This window comes from Tauraco erythrolophus, chromosome Z (assembly GCF_009769465.1).
Source record: "Tauraco erythrolophus isolate bTauEry1 chromosome Z, bTauEry1.pri, whole genome shotgun sequence".
Taxonomy (NCBI): domain Eukaryota; kingdom Metazoa; phylum Chordata; class Aves; order Musophagiformes; family Musophagidae; genus Tauraco; species Tauraco erythrolophus.
Window position 1 is genome coordinate 45,260,426 of NC_141496.1, and position 25,084 is coordinate 45,285,509.

The 25,084-nt window shown below is 46.8% G+C and overlaps 1 protein-coding gene across 4 annotated transcripts in view; it reads left to right on the forward strand.

The window, feature by feature from the left end:
* MUSK (muscle associated receptor tyrosine kinase) overlaps positions 1–25,084 on the forward strand; it is a 58,012-nt gene that overhangs the window by 17,007 nt on the left and 15,921 nt on the right. Inside the window, exons 6-9 of one of the 4 annotated variants that reach the window (XM_086629468.1) lie at positions 5,068–5,097; positions 11,937–12,061; positions 16,217–16,376; positions 17,836–17,842. Coding sequence is in view for 3 of the 4 variants with exons in the window: in XM_086629467.1 (XP_086485593.1) it covers positions 11,937–12,061; positions 16,217–16,376; positions 17,836–17,842; positions 20,636–20,902 (559 nt within the window). In the remaining variant the exon portion in view is untranslated. Of the gene's footprint in view, positions 1–5,067; positions 5,098–11,936; positions 12,062–16,216; positions 16,381–17,835; positions 17,843–20,635; positions 20,903–25,084 lie in introns of all 4 variants that reach the window. The other 3 variants (XM_086629467.1, XM_086629466.1, XM_086629469.1) reach the window with 3 other exon arrangements.

Here is a 25,084-nt window from a genome sequence, read left to right on the forward strand (position 1 = left end):
GCCTAATTTATAGCTTTAACTATGGCAAGGGCATTTTCTGAAAATGAATGGAGTTAATGCCATTAAAATGTACGAAAGATTGTGGTGGATTGGACACTAACACAACTGAAGGTAGAGTATTCTTCTGAGAGATGTTCTTCTGTTCCAACAGAAGCACGTGTGTGGAGGTCCTCTGCTGTAGGAAGACTGAATTGTCTCCTGCTTTTTAGCCTTGCATACTGGGACTTTGTGAGCAGAATTCATAGAATCATAGAATCATAGAATGGCATAGGCTGGAAGGGACCTCGGAGATCATCTAATCCAACCTCCCTGTCATGGGCAGGGATGCTTCTCAACTAGACCAGGCTACTCAAGGCTCCGTCCAACCTGGCCTTGAACACCTCCAGAGAGGGGGCATCCACAACTTCTCTGGGCAATTTATTCCAAAATCTTACCACCCTCGTACTGAAGAATTTCTTCTTAAGATCTAATCTAAATCTGTTCTCCTTCAACTTAAACCCATTTCGCCTTGTCTTCCTCCGAAGATGAAGAACAACCTTCCTGTTGTGCCTTTCTAGGTGTTGCACCTAGCTAGTGAAACATCTGATGTTCCTAGTTTGCCCAGTGATGCATTTTTATTGTTGAATAAGAAAGAAAAAGGCCATAAATATATGGACTGTAATGTAAAAGGTCAGAGAACACAGACGGTCCTGTTGGTTGTGTACTGAGTTAGATGCACCTCCATCTTGTGATTTACGTGAAGTTGAGCTCAATCTCCAGCCTGTGGCACCAGAGAGTTGTGGAATTCAGGAGTTTTGGGGTATACTGTGAGATAAGGTTTAGTTTTCAAGTTATTGCTGTATGAAGGCATGTCTGTAAATTAGAAATCATAAATCTGTCAGGAAACAAAAAAACAAATTAGCTGGGACAAGTGCTGGAAGATGCAGCATACTCATCAAGAAACTAACTGTATTCTCCATGGATTTAATAACATTTTTGGATCAAATTGGAGTTTCCAATTGTCTGAATGGGGGCATTGGTTGAGGACTACTGATCCTGTACACAGGCAGTTTCATTCATCTCTCTGTTGAAGTGTTCTGGCTCCATTTCCTCCTGTGCTACTATGGGACAGCACACGAAGCAAACGAATCAAAACAAGGGTAGGAGTAATGGTCCTCACGCTCCCCTGACTTAGACGTTATTTGTTTTTGCATTCCAGCCCCGGTAGATAGAAGTCTTCTCCTGCCCACAGTTTGTTGCTTATTACTAGCTACTAAAATAATACCCTGCCACAGGCCACAAGAATGTTCCCCTGTAAGCCACTTGTGAGGACTGCCTTAGCCTTAAAATAGGAAGGTCTTCCTTGGAGAATCATTCCTTCAGAGGGAAGGATCTGCAGGACATGGATAGATTCAGTCTAGATTTTGGTGTAGTTATTTTTTTTTTTAATCATTTTGTCTAATTGTTGGAGGCAGTGAGTGGACAGCAGACTAGATGACAATAGAAAGCCATGCCTTAGCTATTTAGTTGATAGACTGTGCCCTCAAAGTGTAAAGCACTATCTTCCTTCAGCTGTTTTGTGGACCTCTTATGTAGTCTCGGGACAAATTTTCATCACAGATAAATCAAAAGACAAGAAAGTTACAACATAACTCAAGTAACAAGAATGAAAGTATATATTTAGTCCAGCTAATCTATCAATTGGATGGACCACATTCCAGAGATAGGCCCTGTTTCAAATGAAAACTGACTCCAGATGTGCCATCCAGAAAGTTTTCTGCAGTTTGTGTCAACGCTTCTGTACTTGGTATAGGCAAAGTAGGAAGGGGAGGTACTAAGAGACCACCGAGGCAGCCAGTCCGCAGTGTTACCCTGACTCTTGCCGCCTTGTCCATAGATCAGCTGTTGACGTGAAATCTGGATTTTTATCTGTGCCCTCTTCTGAGGGAGGATGTTTTGAGTGAGATGGATTGCCAAATAGCAGACTGACAGGAAGTTTGCAGTTTTGCACTCAAGTGCTGGGCAAAATTTCCTCAGGGAAATTTTGATACCAATGCTGCAGAGAGTGTTTGGCTCCTCTGTGAGCAGGGGCAGAAACCCTGCCCACGGTGATGCTGCTGTGCATACCTGCAGGCAGTGGCTGATGGCAGTCAATGCTGAACACAGCAGCTGCTGTTAAAAATCGCAACGGCTTCGCGGGGAGGGAGCATTACAGGGAAAGAAAATAGTACCGAGCTTGCCTGTAATTACACCAGAGTAATTGACCGGCTTCAGCGCAGCGGCATGGGCGTAACTGAAAGCCCAGAATATCTCATTAAATCTCCTCCTACCTACTGCATTCACCATAGTCATCCCGAGGTTCTCAGATGTTGCAGATATGACCGTAGTCCTAATTACAGTGTAACTGGGCAAGCCGCAGGAGAAAGAAAACAGCCCCAGACCTTCAGCAAATGAATAAACAAGCGTCGGCTATTCAGTTTATTCCTGAAGCTTGCTCTGCTGTGACACAGGCATGAGGTTCAAGCTGCCTTTGAGTCCTTGTCACGGGGTGGCCTCCTGCACTGAGGAGCTGCATGGGGTGCCTCCTGGGAGCATGCGGTTCCTGACAAGGCATTGTCGTGGTTTTTGGACTGAGGGTCGAGACAAGAACCGAAAAGGGAGCACCCACCAACCATGGTCTCGGGCAAAACATGACTCAGGCTTTCTTCATAAAAACAAAAACAATTTATTAACAGTTACTAAACAAAAGACAAAAGGGAACGAAACCGGTTACTTGAGAGGAGAAAGAGAAAACAAGGCCCGATCTTAAAACAACACCTCCCCACCCCCTATTTTCCTTTCGTTCCTGGCTCTGTCTTCCCCCCAGCGGCGCAGGGAGACAGGGAATGGGGGAGTACAGGTCAGTTCATCCATGTTGTTCACTGCCGCTCCTTTCTTAAAGGAGAGAAGGAGTCTTTACACCATTTTTCCCTTGCTTCGGTGGATCCCCTACTCACAAAGAAAAAGTCCCCAAACTTTTCCAAAGTAAGTCCTGCCCGCAGGATTGCAATCCTCCCCATGGATCGCACCAGTTCGGGCTTTACCAGTCTCGGCCTCTTAGGGAGCTGCTGCCACTCGCGTCGGCGTGGGTCGTCTCACGGTCTCCAGATGCCTCCACGACCTCGTCGTGCATTCCATGCCCCATTATCAACAGTACCTGGTCGCGCATCCCCTGCTCCACGACCTCTCCTGGGCTCAGGCATCTCCTTCCCGACGTGGGTTTCTCCACAGGCCACGAGTGGGTCGCTGCTCCGCCGAGTACACCCTGGCTGCAGGGGGGCCGCCTGCCATCTCACACCGATTTGCAAGGGAAGCCTCAGCTCCAGTACACCTCCTCCTGCTTCATCTTTGCTGACCCGGTCGTTGTGGTTGTCTTCTCTTAGATATTAATCCTCTCTAGGGGAGCTCGGCCCGGCGGGCACCCCGGGAGTGGGGCGCTTACCGAGTCCCCCATGCGGCTCCCCCGGTGCCATCTTGAGCACATGGCGCCGGCCCGGGCCCGAGCGGCCGCTCGGCCGGGAGCCGGGAGCGAGGGCAGAGCCCTCCTGCTCTCTCCTTGCTCCTGAGCAAAAAGCCCCTTTCCCGCCCCTTTGTCCCAACTTAAATAGGGCAATTCGCAGAGGCGCCGCCTTGGCTCAACCTCCCCTGGGGGGGGGATGGGACTCAGATCTGGTGGCACAGGGAGCAAATCCCCTCCCCTGCCACCAGAACACCCCCCCACACATCAAACTATCACAGGCATATACAAGCAATTTTTCCTTAATGGGCATTTAAGCCTGCTATTTCCTTTTGCAAAAATCTCTTTCCCCTAACAAAGAATTTGGAAAAGCACTTAAAAAATATAAGCACTGAAATATATATATGAATTTCTCACATCATTACAAGAATTGTGGTTTTAAAATAAAAGAAATAGATATTGCGGACAAAATCCCTCTGGCTTGTAAACTGCGTTGGGAATCTAGGAAGCATGTGCTTCCTGCACAACAAGAAGAAGAGAGTCGAGGACAGAAAATATCCATGGCTGTCAGATAAAGAGGGTCAGAGTGAACTGAGACAACCATCCTGAAGTGACTGCCTTTTCATGATGAAAATCAAGGTAGAGCTGGGGCTGAAGATACAGAAAGAAGGGTTTTGAAGGCAACCTGGAAATTTTATAGAATCGTTTTAAAAGTCCAGTTTTGATAACTTGTCTGTGGACCAATATCATTTTTCTGAGGCTGATGCCTTCTGTCTTCCAAGGACCTCCTTCCATCTTTCTCATTCAGATAGTCTTAGTAGAGGTGAAAGCCCTGCTTGTATTTTCCACAGTGACTGACTCTTCCAAACTGTACAACTTTAGATTTTGCTTCTAGCACTAATGCCAGTTCTAGTGTCACACAGTATTTCTAGGGTGTGTGTACCTATACCACAGAACACAAAGTATTTGGTATTGTGCTGCTCTCTATAAGAATGGTCCCTTCACTTCTCTGAAATTTAATGTAGCCTCAGGCAGCCCCTCCCAAAAAGAGTGTCTGAAAGTAGGAGTTTAGAACAGGGAATGAAGATGAATGTCTGTGTTAGGAGGGACTAGCAGAGTTTTCAGCATTGAAAACCAAACACACATGGTGGGTAAGGTGAGCAAGGAATAGGCTGCTTGTTCTCATGCCAAAAGGAGGAACATCCTAGCAGCTACTGCTAGCAGCACTTTAAAATAGATGAAAGGAAGTACTTTTCACATGGCATGCAATTAAATTTATGGCAGTGCTGTTACTCACTGGTGGAGCCCAGATGTCAGGATGCTGCAGGGCTTATCTCAGTTTTGGGTATCCCAGTGATTCCTATAATTCCTGAGGGTGGGAGAGAGGGAGACTTGTGTGCAGCTGTGAAGATTTTAGCACACACAGGCAGACTGGCAGCCTTGGCAGTGGTCATGATGGGTCATGATCATGACTGGAGCAAGCGAGACAGTTCCTCTTTGACTCAGGAGATTGGGAACTTCTTTTCTGGTTTCACATGCAGTAATGGGTGATAGCAGAGTTAAATGGAATGCGGTGTGTCTCTGTACTGTAGAAAAGTCAGAGCATGGGGAGGTTTAGAAGGGTCTTTCCTTCAAAGAAACCAAACACATATAGGACCAGTACTGTCATGAAAAGAATTTCCTTGTTCATTTCCTTGGGAAGTAATTTGAACACGTTATCCTCGCTTGTCCTTGAATCTAGTGTTTGCTCTGTATATAGAAATGAGCACTTGTACAGGACAGGTTTCATATAGTTACACAGGATATAAGCTATCTATTTACATTTTACTCCTGGTTATTATAGCTTTGAATATTTGCAGGGTCTGCTTTTAGGATTCCGGAGACATCTACATGAGATGCAGTCTTTCATAGCTAAGAAGTTCCTGTGCTGGCTGGTGCATTTATCATTATATGAGTCCTTCTGCTGATGCAAATTGTCCTACCATCCATAAATCTTGGAGCTCACCCTAGAATAAGGTTACCTTGAAAAGTCATTGCCTTGCTAAGCAAAACTTGCTTTGATATTAGACACCAGAGCTTAGAATCTGAAGGCATATGCTTCAGGATGGAGATGATGTGGTTTCCTCCATTTCCCTTCCACATAGATCTTGAATTGTCCCTGCCATCCATCTCACAGCCTCAGGCTCCAGGTTGAGTGTCTACGTATTGCTGTGCTGGTTGGCCTGTGCTGTATGAGATGTTAGAACTACTGCAAGGCCCAAATGTCCCAAATCATGTATCAGGAGCCAGAAGAGCTTGGAGATGTTGAGATTTTGTACAAAATCCTGCTATTTCAAATGCATTGGAGAGTTCTCCTCCCAGATTACCATGATAACCAGGTGAGGAGCTGGTGGATGATGAAGTTTACTTGCTTACAGTGCTTCTGCAGCTTGGTCTTCTGGGGACCACACCTAGTAGTGCTGTTCCATGAGAAATAGTACAGTGGTGTTGCGCATTTCCTACTGTAGTTGTACATTCTTTTTCTTTTGATAATCTGTATACATGAAGTTCTCTGGCAATAAGCGTGTTTGGATAGGGATTAAATAAAAATAGGTAAGCAATTTGATAGAGATAAGTGGAAGTGTCTCATATCAGCTTTGCCTGTGGCATTTTGCTCCTCTTTGTGATTACTTGGTAGGCTTGCAAGAAGACAAATATTGCAGTTTCGATAAGAGATACACAGAGATCAAAGCAAAACTGACCTTGCAGTTATCTCCGGGTTTAATTATTAACCCAGCAGTTTTGGAAGGGGGTGAGAGGGTGGCAGCACGCCTTAAGCAGTGGCAAAGCTACGTGAGCCATTCCCATACGGAGGCATGTGGTGAGTGCATCGCTACCGCTGCGAGAGGAGTTGCTGACTGTGCTTACTGAAGAATTTGTTTGTTCTCTGAGCTGGGATTCAGTCCCGTCGTGTCAGCTGCGAAGACTGTGCCTCGCTTGTTCAGCCCTGGCTCTTGGCATGTGATTAGCTGCTGTACGCAGCTCGGCATGGCTGTCGCTGCAACCGCTGATCCGCAAGCATGATGTGCAGCCTGTTCTCAGCCCTGGTATTTCAAGAATTGTTGGGATTTTACAACAATTAGTTTGAAATGTCGTAAAACACAAATGCTGTGGCTTTCTATGTGGTTATAAACGTATTTGTCAGACCTTCCCTCATCTCTCACCAGTGGGAAGGAAATGGTAGCCCCTCTGTTTGTTACCTCTCCTTGGCTGTCTGGTTTGGACTTGTTGGGAAGAGTGAATGGATGTCAAATGAATGAATCTGAATGGGGATTTAGACGACTGAACTTCTCACTGGCAAAAGACTGCAAACACATTGGCACAAGTTTCTGGTTCTTCAGAGCATATAGGTGGCAAGCATAAATGATTTTTTACGGATTAGGAAGCAAAGTCCAAGCCCAGAGAACTCCTCTGTAGAGAAGGAGTCGTTTCAATCTGTCACGCTTCAGGTATGAAAGAGCTATGGGAACATTGGCGAATGTGAACAAAAAAATGCTTGCAGTTTAGTTCCTAAGTACTTGCATATGAACAGTAGGCAGCGCAAAGGCTGTGCCAGGGTATTTATATCAGGAAAGTTTCCGAGATGATGTGTAGCTTACCAATTCCCCCAGCAACTTAGACACATTGGTTCTCAACAGAGCACTGGCTGTACCAGAGGAAAATGCTTTCTGTACACAGGAGTTGCCTTTACCCACTGTGTTTTGCAGCTTAGCTGGAAAAAATTTTCAGTGTAAGACCTGGTCGTAATCACCTGAAAGGTCATTTTTCATTATAAAAGGAGAACAATGGGGGAAAGTGGAGCAGGTTGAGGTATCACATCTGGCAGTATAGACACTCCAGGTCTGGCTCACGTGTTAGGTCAGGCTCAGAGTGTGGTGGGAAGGGAGTGTGCACCCATTTTCACCAGCTGGTTACTAACACAAGTTTAGCTCTCGGTGGTCTTATCTTGGTTTGGTCTATCAGGTGTGCTTTACATTATGTCAGGACTAGCAAGAAGCTCTTGGAAATGAACACACGTGGATGTTGATGGGCTGGATTAATTCATGTATGCTGGCAAATGTTGCTTGTATTCTCTGAAGGTTGAGGTTCACCAAGCCCGTGGAAGCTCTGGAAGAAAAACCCATCTCACATCCCAAAACCAGTGGTTGACTGGGCCTGGTGTGTTAAAGCCAGCATTAAGACTTATGAAACCCTGACTAAAAGGGGCATCCTCCTGCAGCGGGACTGTAAGCATGAGGGTTTCCCGTGAGCTCTGGGCATTGCTTTGTCCTTTCCCAAAAGCAGCAGCATGGTCCCAGGCCACCCAGGCTGCTGTCTGGATACGAGTGGCCCAATCTAGCCTGATTCCACAAAAAAACAGTCCTTACCCAGTCAGGGGGCAGGCATCTGCCAGGGCTGCAGGATCGGGCCCCAAACCCTGGAAATGAAACACAGCTCAGTCAAAGGTGATGAGAAAACAAAGTCACCTGGAAAGAGTTAGCCGTTCAAACCAGGGGCTGGGGGGACCGGACCCTGCTTTAGTCTTTTTATAGTATAGAAATTTCGTGACTGAGTTAAAGCCCTACTGTTTGGACTGGATGATGTTACCTAATTCTCAGAAACGAGAGCAGCTGGCCGCGGTGCAGATACCTCCTAGCAAGCCCGGCAGTGCACAGCACATCATTTAGCAGGGCTGTAAAAGAAAGGATATTTATTAAGGGGGCTTGGGAGTGAAACTTAAAGTGCTGGCTTGGCTGTTAGCTTGCCGGATTTTATTTCCAGATCCTCTGTTTTATTTTCCACTTAAATAAATAAATAAATGAAGCCCTCTTCACCCACTTTCCCTAACTGCTTTCTGGCATGCCTTTGGGTAAATCCCATACTGAGAGCCTGGGGAGTCTTGACGTGAATGCTGTTAACCTTAGAGTGATGTAGCTAAAGAGGCAAAAGTCCTGGCAAAATCCACTTCTGGGAGGATTTGGAAAGGGAGGGTGAGTAACAGAGGTGTTGAAAATCACCTGATTGTTGGCAATATTCACCCCGAGGTAAAATGAAAACAAACCCATGTCCTACGCCCAGCAAATAATGTGAATTTTACAAACATTTATTGCTGTTTCCTGTTCCTTCCTTCTCCTACCTTTCACCCACTTCTCCCCATCAGTTGCTTAGGCTGGCGCTGTCAGGGTCACCATTTCTTCCTTGCCTTTGCCTCTTTCCTTTCCTCATGTAATACGGGGTGTGGGGAGGTGGTGGTGGGGGTGGTGGTGGGGGGGTGGAAATCATCATTTTGGGGGCTAGGTTCCTCCATTTAGCTACCGGACAGATTTCCTTTCTGATGTAGTTGCCAAGGTGAGCCTCGAGCTCATCCTGGTGGTCTTGCCCCCTTTTGCACTTGTGGAAGGTGACACTGACTGCTCTCATACAACCCATCCTGGCTTTCCCACAGCACCCGAGTCCACCAGCAATGGCAGCGTGTCAATCATCTGCCCATAGATGATGGAGCTGAGAAATAGCCAATGATGTTTTTTTTTAACTACTGTTTCCCAAAGTGATAAAGAGCCCCTTGGAAAGTGTGTCCTGGGTGTGCCAAACAGCAGCGCTCCAAAGCCCATCAGGAGCTGAAGAGTCCAGCCCTTGTCTCAGGGAATTTCTCACTTAAACATAAAACAATGTAAAAAACCCTAGGTTATTCCATTCACAGTGTCTAGAGCTAAGTACTTAAGTTAAATAGCCAAACTTTAAGTAAAATACTTTTGAAAAGCATGCAAATGTAAGTACTTGAAATGTTAAAGTATTAAATCCATAACACCAATTTTGAAAGTCCTGAAAAGGCACAGAGTGGCACTAGGAGTAGCAGGCGCTTCTATTCTTGCACACTTTGGGAATCGGCTTATTTCCTTGTAGGCTCACTTCTATTGAGCCGTCCCTCCTTGTGCTAGATAATACACCTGCAGTACTTTCCATGAGAAACATATGAATGCTTAGCAGCTGTGGCTGGATTTTTTATCTGTGTACTTGGCGTTCTAGGCTTGAGCTGCATGACCCTTTGCTTTCCCTAAGCTGACGGACAAGCATTCACGTCGGGCAGCGCGCTGGGCTACTACAGCAAGTGGCGTGACCGGTACTGGCTAGGGAACCCTGGGGAGTGGGATGCAGCTTTCTGGCCTCCCCACAGGTGCCGTGTGTAAACCAGGCCAGCCGCCGTGCTTGCCGTGGCTTTGCTCCCTGCCTGTGCAACTGCCATTATTTCTGAAGCATGCCTTCTTTTCTTTTAGCTGGAGGATCCTTGCTGATTTTGGGAGAGCAGTCGGTACAGAGGAGGGCATGTGTACCTGTGTCTGGCACTGGCTAACAGGGTGCTCTTAATTTGTCATTTTGATGACAAATCACGCAATTAAGCCGGGCAGGATCCAAGCAGGAGAGCCGTCAGGTGGGCAGGGTCCCAGCAACACACTGAGAAACCAACAGCAGCATGAGAAAAGCACTGAGGGCTGTATTCTGGCTCTGGGAGCTAACGTGTTGGCTTCAGCAGGAGCCATGTGCATGTAACTGCTGCCAGGGGACAGACCCAAAAGTTTAGTATTTCTCCAAATGAAGTATAAAAGTAATTATGAGCTTGGCCTGGGCCACTCCGTGCTGAATTCGTAACCATCTGTTGTTAATGGCCTGAAGTGAAACTTCAGGCAAAGGTTTCATTTCTCTTATTATTCATCAGGAAAGTCCCTGGCCAGCAACTTCAGCTTTCCTCGTTAGCGGTGGAGCTTCATACCTGCTGCCTTGCTGGGGGACAGGGGGGAGGCAGCAGCCCCAGTGCTGCTCAGCTTTGATTTTAAGCAAGTGGCACTGAGCATCGACAGCGAAGGATTGCTTGGAGACCGTGGAGGAATTAAGAAGCTGATTATAATATGTATCCCCCCACCTTTTTCGCTTCATTGACATTAAATTTAATTTTCCTAGAAATCTCTGCCCAGAAGCCTATTGAACGGCTGTGCTCCTAACATGAAAACGTTTTTACGCTGAAATGTACTCCTAGTGTTGCCTTTCCACAAGCAAAAGCTGTTTTAGGCTCTTTGTTAGCACAAATCTCAGACCAGGACTATGTGGAAAGCATATACTTTTTTTATTCCAACTGAAATTTTGCAGATAAAGCCTTCCCACCCCAAATGGCAGGGACAGATGTTCAGTTTCTGAAGGGACCCTCATTAGTCTGCATCAGAGGTCTCCATCTGGGAGCAACCAGGGGCCAGTGCCAAGAGGTGCCTTGAGCAAACAGAGACACAGGGGACTGTGGTATGGTCAGATATGTTGGTAAGGAGAACCATACAGATAGCCAAGTGGCAAACAAGATATCAGGCTTCTCTAAGAACACTGAGAGAAACTTCCCCACTTACTAAAATTTCTAATGGAGACTTTTAGTCATTGCTGTGCAGCCCAGAAGGCAGAGAGTGAGCATTACTCACTAAGCATGAGAAATTGGAGTAAGATATGGCACAGAGCTATTCAGCTTGCTTCTGCACAGACCTTCAGGCATCTCCATTAAAATTTTGGGTCAAAACTCAAATGTTCCGCATGGGAAGGTCTCTCTTCTCTGCTTTCCTTTATGTGGTCCAAGTACAGCAGCTGAAATACAGCTTGTGAAGGCCATCAGAGTTGTGTTTCTGGATTGAAATGAGTTTCCAACGAAAAATACTTCAGTTCTTTTCACAAAAAAAAATTTATAATTTCTCAGGGCAGGGAGGCACTTGTCTTGCTTATCTTCAAACTGCTCAGTAATCGTATCGCCACAAAAGAAGCAAGAGCAGTAGGGATGAAAAGTAATTTAAAAACCTATTTTCCCCTTCAATCTCAGCTTCCCCAAGTCTTTGCTGGCCCTTCCCCTATAACTTAGTGTTAGACTCTCTCCCCTTAGAGCAGGTTGTTGCAGCATGGAAAATGCTGCGGTTTGTGGCTCACCATGGTAAGTCCTAATCACTGCGATCACACTGAGGAGCTCATCTGACCCTTAACCTTCACAGTATGCGACTGTGTTGGTAGTCCTCCTTGATGGTTTTGAACAAGTTTTGCATGAGGTCACCCTTGGCAGGGCAGCATGGTAACTTGTCGTGTATCTGCTGTAAGCTGTACCATCTGTATGCTACTGATCATTTTGACCTTGTTTTTTTGCACACTACTTCCTCTGAGGTGTCAAAATCAGACAGTGTAGATATTTCCAGAGGTAAAATTGTGGTCTATTAGGTGCAGAACATAACCACACTGATCACTTTCTTTCTCCTCCTTGTCTCTCTCCCAAGACTGTTGCTCACTGGAAAGCCCATGCTATGCTCTGCGTTTCTTCGTGGGGCTGTGGCTTATTTCAATACCTGTCAGGGAGGAAGCATCCCCACACCAGCATAGCCTCAGATTTACATTGCCATTCAACTAGCATCTTTGTCTTCTCCTGCAGTTTTTGCCAGAATCCTGAAGGCTCCTGAATCCCAAAATATCACCTTTGGATCTGTGGTGACATTGCGGTGCACAGCGACAGGCCTTCCAGTCCCCACTGTCACCTGGCTGGAAAATGGAAAAGCTGTAAGTGCCTCTTTTTTCATGCTTTTTGGCCCCAGAGGGCTGCTAGCATCCAGAAGTGCAGCCCAGGGATTAAAATGCAGGGCTGGGAGCCAGCACCTGTGGTTTCTATTCCTGCCTTACTTAATGCCTCACTTAACAACTCTCTGCTGCAGTTTTCTCCTCTGCAAAAAACTCTCCTCCTTTTCCAGGGTGTTGCATGGGTTAATCTGTTAGGGTCTGGAAAGCTTGAGATGAAGGATGCTTTAGATGCTTACAACCTTCTTCCAAGCCTGGGTTTTTAGGACTTCGTTGTGGGTTTAAGTATTTCTGCAGCCACCTTTCCTCTCTCTCCTGATGTGATAACAATAACATGGCAAAACTGCTTATTTGGCAGAATTGCTGATTTCATAGAATAATAGAAGAGTTTGGGTTGGAAGGGTCCTTAAAAATCACCTAGTTCCAACCCCGCTGTCATGGGCAGGGACACCTCCCGCTATATCAGGTTGCTCAAAGCCTCATCCAACCTGGCCTTGAACACTTCCAGGGATGGGGCAGCCACAACTTCTCTGGGCAACCAGGGACAAAGTAACACAAACTGAGGTAGTTCGGTAGAGCAAAATGTCTCGAGGAAAATACCTGTGGGACAGCATATATACACTGCATATTTGCAGATGAATAGATCTGAAACTTTCTAGACTGACCTTGGTGACACACTAAAGTACGTCACCAGTTTATTCCTGGCTAGAAGCATATCCTCAAGCAAGGCACACCCTCTTTACAGCAGGAACCAAGAGATGCAGATCTGCTGCTTCTCACAGGAAATTGTTCTGTGGTCTAATTATGCTGACCATCTAAAAAAGGTGCCTGCTTTGAATTCATCCGGCATTCATGTCCACATCTAGGCTATTGCAGTGCCTTCCCTTTGGCTGAACCGAAGAGCCGCTTGACACCAAATACGGCCTCCCTGGGAGAGAGCACCACAGTTGCAACAGCTCTGCTGCCTGACCCTGCCGTGGGTTTCCTCCAGTCTTCACACCATTATGTTGGACATGTTTTATATTCTCCGTGGTCTTTCAACAGCTCTTTTAAGGATGTGGGCTCCGCGGTGTGACGTGGTGGAGGCAGATGGAACAGCTGCTGCATGCACGCTGGCAATTGCCTGCCCTCTTTCCCACTGACCCCCTGTCAATCCCAAGTCTTTCTGGCTACTGCCTGGCCATGGCCATTCCTGTGGACTTGCTTGTGCAACAGGACCAGTAAATCCTTTTGCCCTAGTTCCTTCGTTCAGGAGGTGTTGTGGCTCCAGTGTGAAGCTGGGGAAGCTTCTAGCAGCTACTCGCAGGGGCTGTCCCTCCCTTGCTACCAAAAGCCTATCACACAAACCCAACATGGGAGGCTATCTCCAGCCTGGTCTGTATCCCTTCTATCCATATATTAAAACTCTTCATTAAGGAGCCTGGGCTACTCTGCAGGCTGTCTGGCTTCCTTGTGTCCTCTAAACCTTATGGTGTCCTCCAGTCTGATTAGGGCTAATTTTCTACATTCCCTTGAGATCACTGTGGAGAACAGCAAAGGAAGCGGATCAGCCTCTGCAGAGCCCTGTGAGTCCTCCATAGTTTCTGTCTGTAATTATTTAGAGACAATTACAAGTGTTCATTAAAGACTTCTTCCGCACTGGGGAAGAAACCTTTTGTGGGCCCTGGGGTCCCTGGCAAGGGCAGAGTGTTTCAGGAGCACAGACCCATGCTCTGCCAAGTCTTCACTGGTGCGTTGTTCCCACAGAGAGCTGCATGTGAGACGATGCTCAGGCCCTGCCAGGGGCCACTGCCTGGCTGGTCACATCGGCTCTGCCCCATCCCTGTCTGTGAGGCAGAGCCCAAGCCCAGGCAGGTGATGCTCCAGATGGCCTCATTTTAAATAAGCAAGGAGACCTTAACAAGAGCTCATCTCTGGGAGAGTCAGGCTAGGAAACAGGTGGACTGGAGTGCATGCCTTTGAGGGCTGGCTCACCAGCGAGCGACAATGAGTTATCTGAAGATGCAACGTGCCTGGGGTGTTATGGTCTCTGAACATTGACCTGTAATTGTCCTGAGGTTTAAAGAGTGGGACTGTGCTGAGGTTATTGAGCTGCCTTTGAAGTGAAGGATGGAAATGGTGCAGCAGCTGCCTTGCCTACCTAAACAGAAACACGATTCGTTTTCCTCCCGCTATGCACCACTGGGCGTCATGAACCCTAAATTGTAGTTTTCCGCACCGCGAAGAATCGGTGAGCTATATACGAAGACGTGAAGAGGTCTCTGCTGAGGTGGTGGCTGAAGTGGCATTTCAAACGCTAAAAAAAGACCTGCTGGAAACAAAATCTCAGGGAATGTATTTGAAAAGGGAAGTGAATCAATTAACACAAGGGAATGGTTTGAAGTTCCCAGGAAAGGAAACAACAGCCTGTTGCTGTGGAAGTCCTAGACACATCTACCTGACACTTGCAGCTGTGATTTTCCATGGTGCACGTGACCACGCACACTGCTCGTACTGCTTGAAGCTACCTGAGCACCCTTTTCCTCCCATGGCCCAAGCTGGGAGGAACAATCCTGGCTCTCCGTGCTCACCAGGCACAGTCCAGCACTGCCAGGAGGGGAGCTGACACGATGGGGTATGGCTGAGGCTTGAGGGGTAAGGCAGGAGAGAGTGCTGGATCAGAAAAGTGGCTCAGGGCGAGCAGCCACCTCTCCTGAGTGGATGCTAGGAGGCAGAGGCAGTCTGTAAAGAAATTCCTCCTTTCCACCAGGAAAGTCTCAGCAGCATCTTAGTGCTGAGTGTTTCTGGGGAGAAAAAAATCTAAAAATAAATCTGACTAGCACTGTAATAAAAGGTAGAGTTGTGAAAAAAATATTCTGAGCTCCCATTCATCTGAACTGACTTCACAGCATAAGGCCAAAAAATACTCCTGTCCCTGCTTTTGCACAGTGACTGGCATAACCCCTATCCCTGATGCAATACTTAAAATAACAGTCTTGGTCTGGTTGTTTAGTGATTTCCTCCCATTCACATTGCCTCACCACATCTTCAAGTTGAGCTTGAGCTAGGCAAAACAAAATACTATTTTTAGCATTTTCTTTTCAGAGAGAAACCGATGCGCTTACTAAAGATGCGATACAAAACTGATGCATCCCTTCTTGGTTTTCAGTTCTCTGTTAATACCTTTGGGATCAGACACAGATTCCACTGAAATAATGTTTCTACTAAATTCCAGAGAGATTAGACTGATCTCTCGAATCTCTCAGATAGATACGTAGGTAGAGAGCTGTGCTGGGATGATCCAGGGAGACAGCTCTCACTGTCCTTAGGGCCAGGTCACACCGGTGGGATCCACAGGCAACTACATCTTGCTTGAATTACACTTTGTGCTTCCTATCGGTAGGAATGGTAGAGCAGGCAATGCTGCTCCTTCTTACTGCCTTTGCAATGCAGACTCTTTGTGTATCATGTCCTCCTACTTTAATGAAAGCCATATGAGCAGGGAGGACTCGAGGACAAAATCAAGCCCAACTGGCCAAAATCAGCAGGCTCCAAGCTCATTTACCTGGGAATTTCTGACCTGGGAAAAGGGCTGGCCAAAATCACCACATCTGCAGCCCCTTTCATATTGCCAGGTGTCAGATAAGAAAATCTCTCAGATATCTGCCAAAGTGCTGGAGTCAGAGTGCTTGCTTTGCTCATGATTGCTTTGTAAGTGTGGCAGTGGTTATATCAACAACTTCCAAACTATTTTCTTCTCTCACTCTGTATAGCCAGGGTCCACAAAGCCACCTCACACCCTTCCTTGCTAAGGAATGAATAGGCAAACAATCTACTAGAAGAGGTCCTGGAGTAATTAACCAGCTCAATTACATGAGCAAAACTGAGAATACAGCCCTCTGGAACTGAAAGTTAATTGCAAAAGTATTGCTGAAGTGTGATACAGGAGAGGTCTTTAACGTTTGCTTTTGTCTGTGAAGTCAGCTGCTATGAAAGCACCAAAAAAATGCCTGAAGCTTTAGCTCTCTGCCACTTCTATCTGCTTTCTACGTCTTTCTCTGCCAATTTAAATACTTGGGGCTGGGTCTTTTAAATTTTTCCTTGGTTTATTTGTTTGCCTTTGTTGGAAACACCACTGCACCAGGCTTTTCACTCTCTTAGGTTTCTGCAGGATCTATAGCGGAAAGCATCAAGGACAGAGTGGTTGACTCCAGACTGCAGGTGTATGTCACCCGACCTGGCCTGTTCACTTGCCTCGCAACGAACAAGCACAGCAAAACTTTCGGAGCCGCAAAAGCCGCAGCGACCATCAGCATTTCAGGTGTGCTGGGAAAGAAAGAGTGGTTAATTTTTTACCCTTGCAATCACAGTCCTAGCTTCCCTGCTAGGGGAGAGGAAAGGAGTGTGAAGTACTATGGAGGGAAAGGAGAAGCCTTAGAGAGCTGATAGTGTGCAGGGGGCTAAATTTGAGTACAAGTGCATCCCTCGCCAGGCTATTTCCTCATATATTCTTACACTTTGAAGACTGGCACAGCTGTCATTTCCTGAATGTTTGATGCTGTCCTGTACTTTCTGTCCCAGACACACACTTGGTAAGTTCATCCATGTGGAGGAAGTCGTGGCCATGACCCAGCATTGGTATCACCTAACAGCAAGGTGAAAATAGCTTTTGTGAGCAATTTGGTGCAAGGAGGTTGCTGTTGGAGCGGTACCCTGCCGTGCCTGGGGTAACCTCTGCTCCTAGGGACATCTCCCAGGTGGGATAAGGATGATCCAAAGAGGAGAAATATCAATGGTCTAAGCCTGCTGACAGCATTTATCACACCAAGAGAAATGTGGCAGCTTGTGCCTTCCCTCTTGGGACTGGCAGAGGGTTTTAGTTAGAGGAAAGAAGAATCACCTGAGACTTCAGAGACTGGGTAGCCCTGGCCCTGCTGTTAACCAGGCATGCACCTGTCCCTCTCTCTGTGCCTCAGCTCCTACTCTGTTGAGAAGATAACCATGCCCTTTCTTACAATAGACATTGAGACCTAGCAGCAAGCTCTGTCCCATAAGAAACTCAGTGCTTGGTACCATATTTCACATCCCCACTTCTACTTTTAGCCCAGGCAAGTGTGTGTCCCACAAAGCACATCTGCAAATGCAGTAGAGAGGGCAGGTGCATTAGGCTGGTGGGAGAAGCTGCCCTGCCCTCCTCTAGGCTGCCTGTGCTCAGCAAGAGGGCAACAGCCCCCTGGACCCTCAGGAGCCTGCCTTGGCCTCATCCCAGCTCCTGAGGGTCCCAGGGGAGTGAAGTCCTGGTCCTTGGCCAATGCTCAGTGCGTCCTCCCCATGCTGGTGCAGCCCAGCTCACTGCTCTGCTGCAAACAGGGGCATGGCCTTGTGCCTGCACTGCTCCTCCAGCCCTTGTTTCTCCTTTTTCATTGCTGCCTGCAGTAATGAGTGCAGGGGTGACTTAAACAGAGGATGGTATCTGCTGGTTACACGGGACCCAATGGATAAGGGTAAAGGTGTGGGTTTAGGGTGAAACAGTCCACCTCAGCAAGAACTGCAGTTAACAATCCACTTCCTCCTCCTCATTCCCTCTCCCTGTACAGAGTCCAGTGTTCCCCAACTCTTCTCCCCCACAAGAAGGGGCAGCTTACAGGTCTCAGACAGATTTCATAGCATGGAAATCTTAACTCCCACATCTCAGAGGAGCAATGAAGTGTCACTGATGTATTTTCTGTTTCTTTCTCTCCTGGCTCATCACAATTCCTGGATCCGGTGTCTCCTGGCAGAATGGAGGTAAGTGACTTTCTGTGGTTGCCTGTGGGTTTTCTCTGGGCCAGTAAGGAGCAGAATGATGAACCAAGTGGATGCGGTTAATTTTGCTTGAAGAAAGGGAGTGGGTTTCACCATGCCAAGCACGCAGATGAGGTTCACCTGAAAGGAACACTGAGCTCCTTTATACAGGCATATTTGGAGAGTGGGCCCTGGTAGATAAGAATGCTTCTATATCAAGCAAGCAGTGGATTACACATCAGTAAGGGTGTTTAAAATATGGTAGTGGGCAGACTATTTTGGAGTAAATTATTTTTGCAGTTACACTTCCGCACCTTCACGGACTTATAAATTTACAAGTAGAAGTTTAACTGCAAGTTAAAATCTTGTCTGTACACAGCCAATATTTTTGTTCAGTGATCACCAGATTAGGGTAAGAAGGGTTTAGATATTTATTCCAAGCAGAATTACGGATAGGTAAAGTCATTGGTATGTGATCAGACAAGCACTTTTGCTTAGTATTTTTTGTAGTACTGAACTATTTGGCTGGCTTTTCCTTTTTAGAGTCCTAGCATATTTCGTCATGCTGCACTGGCAAATCAGTCTGGAAAGAAAATGAGGTTAGCCTGGGAGGAGAGCTGGGAGCTGCTGGCCCTCAGAGCAAAGAACAGAACCTGAGAAAGTCTGAGCAAATGGCTTTGTGGCGCTGCTGACACGGGCTCCCTGCAAAGGCCCTTGCCTCCCTCACAGGGGCTTGCAAGATTGATTTAGGAAGTTTGCAAGTGATTTAGTGACAACTCAATGGTGATGGCAGACTCATGCCTCACACCTGCACTCGTGTAGGTGTGACAGGCGTGGGAACAGTGATCAGACCCTCAGCCCTTCTGTCCCACAGCTGTTCTCAACATTTACCTCATGAAATTCCCTTGATGTGACAAGGCATTGTGAGAAACATGTTGTTGGTGCTTCTCCATCGCAGCCTGGTCCATATTTCCCTGCAGGCTTCAGAAAAGCAAGGAAACACATATTAGCATTGGTGGCTCTCGTCAGGCTACTTCTGTGGCCCGCTGAAGCCAGAAGAACAGCTGACCCATGCATGTCTGGGCTGTCTTTTGCCTCTTAGGGCACAGGAAGGACGTGCCTTTCAGGTTAAGCACAATGGGCATCATCAGGAAGATATGAATAATGTGACCCCTGCCACTCCAAGGACAGCTCTATCAGGGCTCCGAGGGCAGCGTGGTGCTGTGGGGAAACCTGCTCTGTGCCAAAGAGATGTCATAGGCTGTGGGATCGGTGCAGGATACCAGGACGTGCCTGTGTCACATGAAGGGATGTCCGTGGAGCCTGGGGTGATGCAGGGTGTCACAGCATCACTGCCGTTTTGGTACTACCTCAAGGAATGGGTGCCTTCCTGTATTTTTTTAGCCAATGTAACACAAAGGAAAAAATAGTAATTAAAAAAAAAGACATGGGGCCCAAAGTAGTGCAGCTAACCCATGACCAGAGAGTGTAGTCTGCAGAGAGCAAGCAGCATCTGAAAAGCAGAAATTTGGGCATTCTGTATAATCCCTTGTTCACGTACCTCCAGCTTTCCAAAGAAAAACAGCAAGAATCCCTAGGGTTGACAATGAGCTATTATTTGGACGGGGGAAAGAAATAAAAGGCAGAGATACAAATAGGTCTGCTGGCTACTCCAAATGGTTGGCATGGTGTGAATTGAACTCCCTGACCCCAGTTAAAGTGACCAAATGAGCAGTGCGGACAGCTGCACCCAGCCCTCCTCCCTCCCTGATTCAGCCGTCCCCTGTGCAGAGGGGAGGCTGTTTGCCTGGGTTTCCCCCCTCGCCGGGGGCACTGCATCCCACGGGCTGCCTGAGCGGAGGGCACGTTCACAGCCACAGACCTTGCTGCCGTGGGAGCTGCTTGGAGCATGGCTGACCTGTGCATACCCTTGCCCTGCTGCTCCATTTTGATGGCTGCGGGGAAGAAGAGAGGGAGGGATAACAGCTATCTCCTGCTAGATGTCAGAAATGCTGGAAAGACAGATAAATGGCCCATGAAGGAGCTAACTCTGCTGTGCTTTTCATTGATCCGGCATAGCTCTGTCCCCATGCTTTGCAGCAGCAGCTTGCAGACTGGGAGATGTGATGAAGAGAGGAGGGGATGGACCTTGCAGATGTGCACCAGAAGGAAAATTGCAGAGGCTTATGCCTTCCTCCTCCGTCTGCCTTCCACCCAAAGGTGTGTGGAAAAGAGGCAGGGTCAGGAGGAGTCAGCTCAGAGCTGAGGAGGGGCAGGGAGGAGCTTGGCTGGTCTGATCTTGCGAAGAATTTCCTGGCATGTGCAGGGTGGGACTCACCTGGCTCCTGCTCATTGAGTCTGTCCAAAATTAAACTGTTGCTGGCCGGGAGAGCAAAAAATCCTGAGTTATCACAGGTGTGCAGCAAGCAGCAGGGAGGCAGGAAAGCAAAACTTTTTCCCACTAGGGCCTAGGGGCAGGGTGAGGGGCCATGCTAGGTCATGGTTGTGTATGATCGCTCAGTCTTTTTACCCACTTCTAATGCTAGCAACCCTCGACCAGAGCCTCAGCCTTTGAACTTGCCAGGACGGCACTGCACTCGCACCAAGGCGTCTTGCAGAATTTTCATTTTTGGATGGTATTAGCTGTTTTTAGTAGTTATAACCATCTAGCCTCTCCTCCACCTTCCGTTCGCCTTGTAGATGCCACTTTATTCAGAAGCAGGGTCTAGGGGTCGTGCTCCTGCAGGTGTTCAGGGCTGTGAGCTTACAGCGTGTGTATGCTTTTGTCCTCGGCAGCAAGCTGTACAAGGGTGACGCAGGCTACTGCAGCACGTACAGAGGTGAGGTGTGTAGTGCTATCTTGGCGAAGAATGCTCTTGTTTTTTTCAACTCCTCCTATGCTGACCCAGAGGAGACCCAAGAGCTGCTTGTGCACACTGCCTGGACTGAACTGAAAATGGTGAGTTCATTCTGCCAACCAGCCGCTGAGTCTCTGCTGTGTAACTACATCTTCCAGGAGTGCAATCCCTCGGGAGCTGGGCCAGCTCCAAAACCTGTGTGCAGGTAAATCAAAAAAAATGCTCATCTTTCACTTTGATTTTGTGGGGATGTGTAGGCAGCAGGGGAGCTGTGAGGGTCTGTCCAGACCTGCAGTAGCACTGAGTGAAAATAGGTCCTCTAGGTTTGCATGAGTTTTCCCTTTATTCTCTCCTCTCTACGCGCAAAGAAGATCTGATCCAGCTCTCTCTGTGCTCATTTCAGGCCCAGACCTCTGTGTTATATCAGGCTTTTAAGGGACAATGTTGAAAAGAAATATCCATTTGAATGACATAATCGATTTAAATAATTAACATATTGTTATCAGTTAAATCTTACTAAGTCAGTATGTACTCATTATTACTATCAAAAGTAGTTGCTTGTTTTGAGTTTCAACTAAATATGGTCACAGTGTGTGCAACAAACCTGGCCAAGGCAATACACTAATCATTCAGCACTTCCCACCACAATGGAGATGAAACAAAAAAAGACTACACCAGAGACACTGCCAGTGTAACTGTACCTGCTAAGCCAAACCTCCTGTCTGGCTCTTGTGTCCTCCATATGCAGAGAAACATGCATTGAAAGAGGGCTGGCAGGGACCCTGAGGAGTTCAAAGCATCTCCCACTACAGCTAATCCACCACTGACAGGTGTTTGTGCCACACGTCCCAGCGACAGAAACACAGCTCCCTCCCCGTGCAACCTCCTCAGCAGCCCTTCCCTCATTGCTCATTGTCCTCCCACCATGGCCATGGAGACAGGTTTCTTCCCTTCCTCTTTACAGCAAGATTTTAAGTCTTCCCCAACTTCTCTGACTAGAATAAAGCAGGATTTTCCAAGCTCTGATTTTCCAGCCTCTGAAACTTCTGCTCCTTATCTTTCCTTAAGTGCTAAATATATATAGCCTCCAGCCCAGTTTTTGTTAGTGTTAACTATAACGGAATGGAACGATCATTCCCTGATGTGCCTTGCAGAGGACAGCCCCACATAGACGTTTCTGGGTGAAGCTTTCTTTTTTCCTAACATAACTGTTGACCACATCATGTCCATTTTCAGTCCCTGGAGGGCTGTTGTCTAGCCATTCCCCATTTCATGTTTGAGCTGCTGACATCCATGCCTAAACGCAGTACTTTACTGTTGTTCTCCTTGAACTGCATCTTAAAACACATTATTCACATTTGTGTTTATTAGGAGAGCAGTCCCAGCTCTAGTGTCTCAACTGAAATACAAGTCTTCTCTGCAGACATGGCAAGTGCTCCGCCAGCTGGATTTCAGCCAGATGTAGTCTACTGGCGACTACTTTTTCCAGTTATGTAGGGGCTTTTTAGGACAATCAGCGGCATGTTGTCTTTGTAATCTGGACCTTTATGATTGCTCCTCCTTTGATATCTCTAAAACAAAGGCACAGAGGAAAATCCCAGTACGAAACTTGACATTGTGTTCTCTATTTAGTGCCTATGGTGTTTGGTATTCCTCTGCCAGCACAGTAGTGGCATATATCCTATGAAGGAAGCATCTGTCGAAGTAGTCACAGATAATCATGCAGCCAAGTACTGAAACTTGCTTTTTGCTGGCAGACTCCTCCCTGCCACCTTGTTGTTCTGCTCTTTGTCATTGTGCCCTTTAGTACATGATCTCTCTGCCTTTATTCAAGATGTGTGACAGTATTTATATCTGAGCCACACATACAGAGCACATTTGTCAGCTAAGGATTTTGCATAGTGCTCCATGAGGCATTTCAGTGAGATATGGGTCTCTCTTCACTTACATCTGTTCATGAGTGGCCCTGCAGGACCAGAACTTGTGGTGGTTCGACTGAAGACCTGCACTTCCAGGGCACTTCTGAAGTCAGAGTGATCTGAATCAGCAAAAATAAGCACTTAATCTTGAGCTAACAAGCATAGAATTTGCAAATAAGTCTATGTCATAATGGACTTGGCTGGCATCATCTTTCATTAAATCCATGAGTCAATGTTTTGGGTTTTTTCCCTTTAATGATTTTCCCCCATGATTTTAATGCAGATTTAAATGCAGCTTTCTTCATGACAAGAGCCCTGGAAGGGCATCCTTCCTGTTTCCTGTTCCCAGAGCACATCAGCTGGACATTGGTTCCTCCAAAGCCCTAAGCCAATACTCCTTTTGATAACTGAGACATCTAATATGTACTTCTGAAGAGTGAAGAACTCTGGGGGCTCTTGAACACATTTCACACAGTCTTGGTTACTTTCCAATTATCTTATCAGCTTTTTGCAAACAACTTTATACCTCCTTGCAGAAACTGGCTAGACTACACCAGTTCTCAGTTGAAATACTTCATGAGTAAGAATTCAACAATCTCAGAGGCTGGAGAATTCTCCGTTTTTTGAGGGACATATTTCCCTTGACATATTTCCATGTGTTCTTGGCTTGTTACTTATTTTCTACACCATTTTTTCTCTCCCCATGTAACTTTTTATGTTCATTTTAGTTTGTAAGCTAGATAGCAACAATAACAACTGACAAACAAACTGAGTAAAGCTTTTATAAAAATAATACAGGAATAAAGCAAGATAAAGGGAAACAGAAGAAAACAACATGGGAAAAATTTCACAATGTAAATTAAGATGCAATTTGATTAAAATTAGAGTTTTCCTGTTTTTAAGGGAAAATGATGTGTCGTCTCATAGTCCTTGATTACATCTGCCTTCTACCACCGGCTGCTTGGGTGATAGCAAAAGAAAACCCCTTAATTTCTGTTTCAGCCACTGCTAATATGAAGTGACCGGGCTGCAGGAAATAGTCTCGTGTTGGAAAACGTCCCACTTTGGCTAGGTCTGTGTGTTCCTGCCTCCTCTTAAACTGTCCTTTGTGGTCTCTAAAACATTACTGGTCCACTTGTCCTCTTCTGCTGCTACTGTTCTTTGTCCATCTGTCATTTACATGACAAAATTTCTAATAATAATCTGAAGTAATCTTTGCATATGATCTCATCAAGCACTTGCTGCTCAGGATTAAGTGTTATAACAATGGTATGAACCCAGTTTAAGGATACAGACCATCTCTCCCTCTGGCTGCCTCACCACACTGCTGAGGTGGGTTTGTGGGTGAAGATAATATGCCTTTAATGCTGGAGTGTCCAGGATTGCAGAGAAACAGTCTTTAGCATCTCGCAGTTGCACATCGAATAAGGGGCTTGTTTAAGGATGCTCAGGCTTCGGAAGTGAAGGCAGATAGTGCAATTTCAATTTTCCAGTGCTTCAAATGCAAGATTTTCTTATTTCCCTTGTTAAACATTTCTTTCCTTTGGAAGATCATTCCTGTTCCACATGTTTTTTAACATAAAAAAAGATAGATCATGGCATCTGTTTATCAGCAAATTTGCTGATGACACTAAACTGGGAGGAGTGGCTGACACACCTGAAGGCTGTGCTGCCAGTCAGAGAGACCTGGACAGGCTGGAGAGTTGCACAGGGAGAAATTTAATGAAATACAACAAGGGCAAGTGTAGAGTCTTGCATCTGGGTGAGAAGAACCCCATGTGCCAGTACAAGTTGGGGACTGAACTGCTGGGGAACAGCACAGGGGGAAGGGAGCTGGGGGTCCTGGTGGACAGCAGGATGACCATAAGCCAGCAATGTGCCCTTGTGGCCAAGAAGGCCAATGGCATCCTTGAGTGTATTAGGAGGAGTGTGGTTAGTAGGTCGAGAGAGGTTCTCCTCCCCCTTTACTCTGCCCTGGTGAGGCCGCATCTGGAATATTGTGTCCAGTTCTGGGCCCCTCACTTCAAGAAGGACAAGGAACTGCTTGAGAGAGTCCAGCACAGGGCCACAAAGATGATGAAGGGAGTGGAGCATCTCCTTTATGAGGAAAGGCTGAGGGAGCTGGGTCTCTTTAGCTTGGAGAAGAGGAGACTGAGGGGGGGACCTCATTAATGTTTACAAATATGCAAAGGTTGACTGTCATGAGGATGGAGCCAGGCTCTTCTCAGTGGCATCCAATGATAGGACAAGGGGAAATGGATATAAGCTGGAACATAGGAGGTTCTGCTTAAACATGAGGAAGATCTTCTTCCCAATAAGGGTAACAGAACACTGGAACAGGCTGCCCAGAGAGGTTATGGAGTCTCCTTCTCTGGACATGTTCAAAACCCGCCTGGATGCGTTCTTGTGTTATCTGATCTAGGTGGTCCTGCTCAGGCAGGGGGATTGGACTAGATGATACTTTGAGG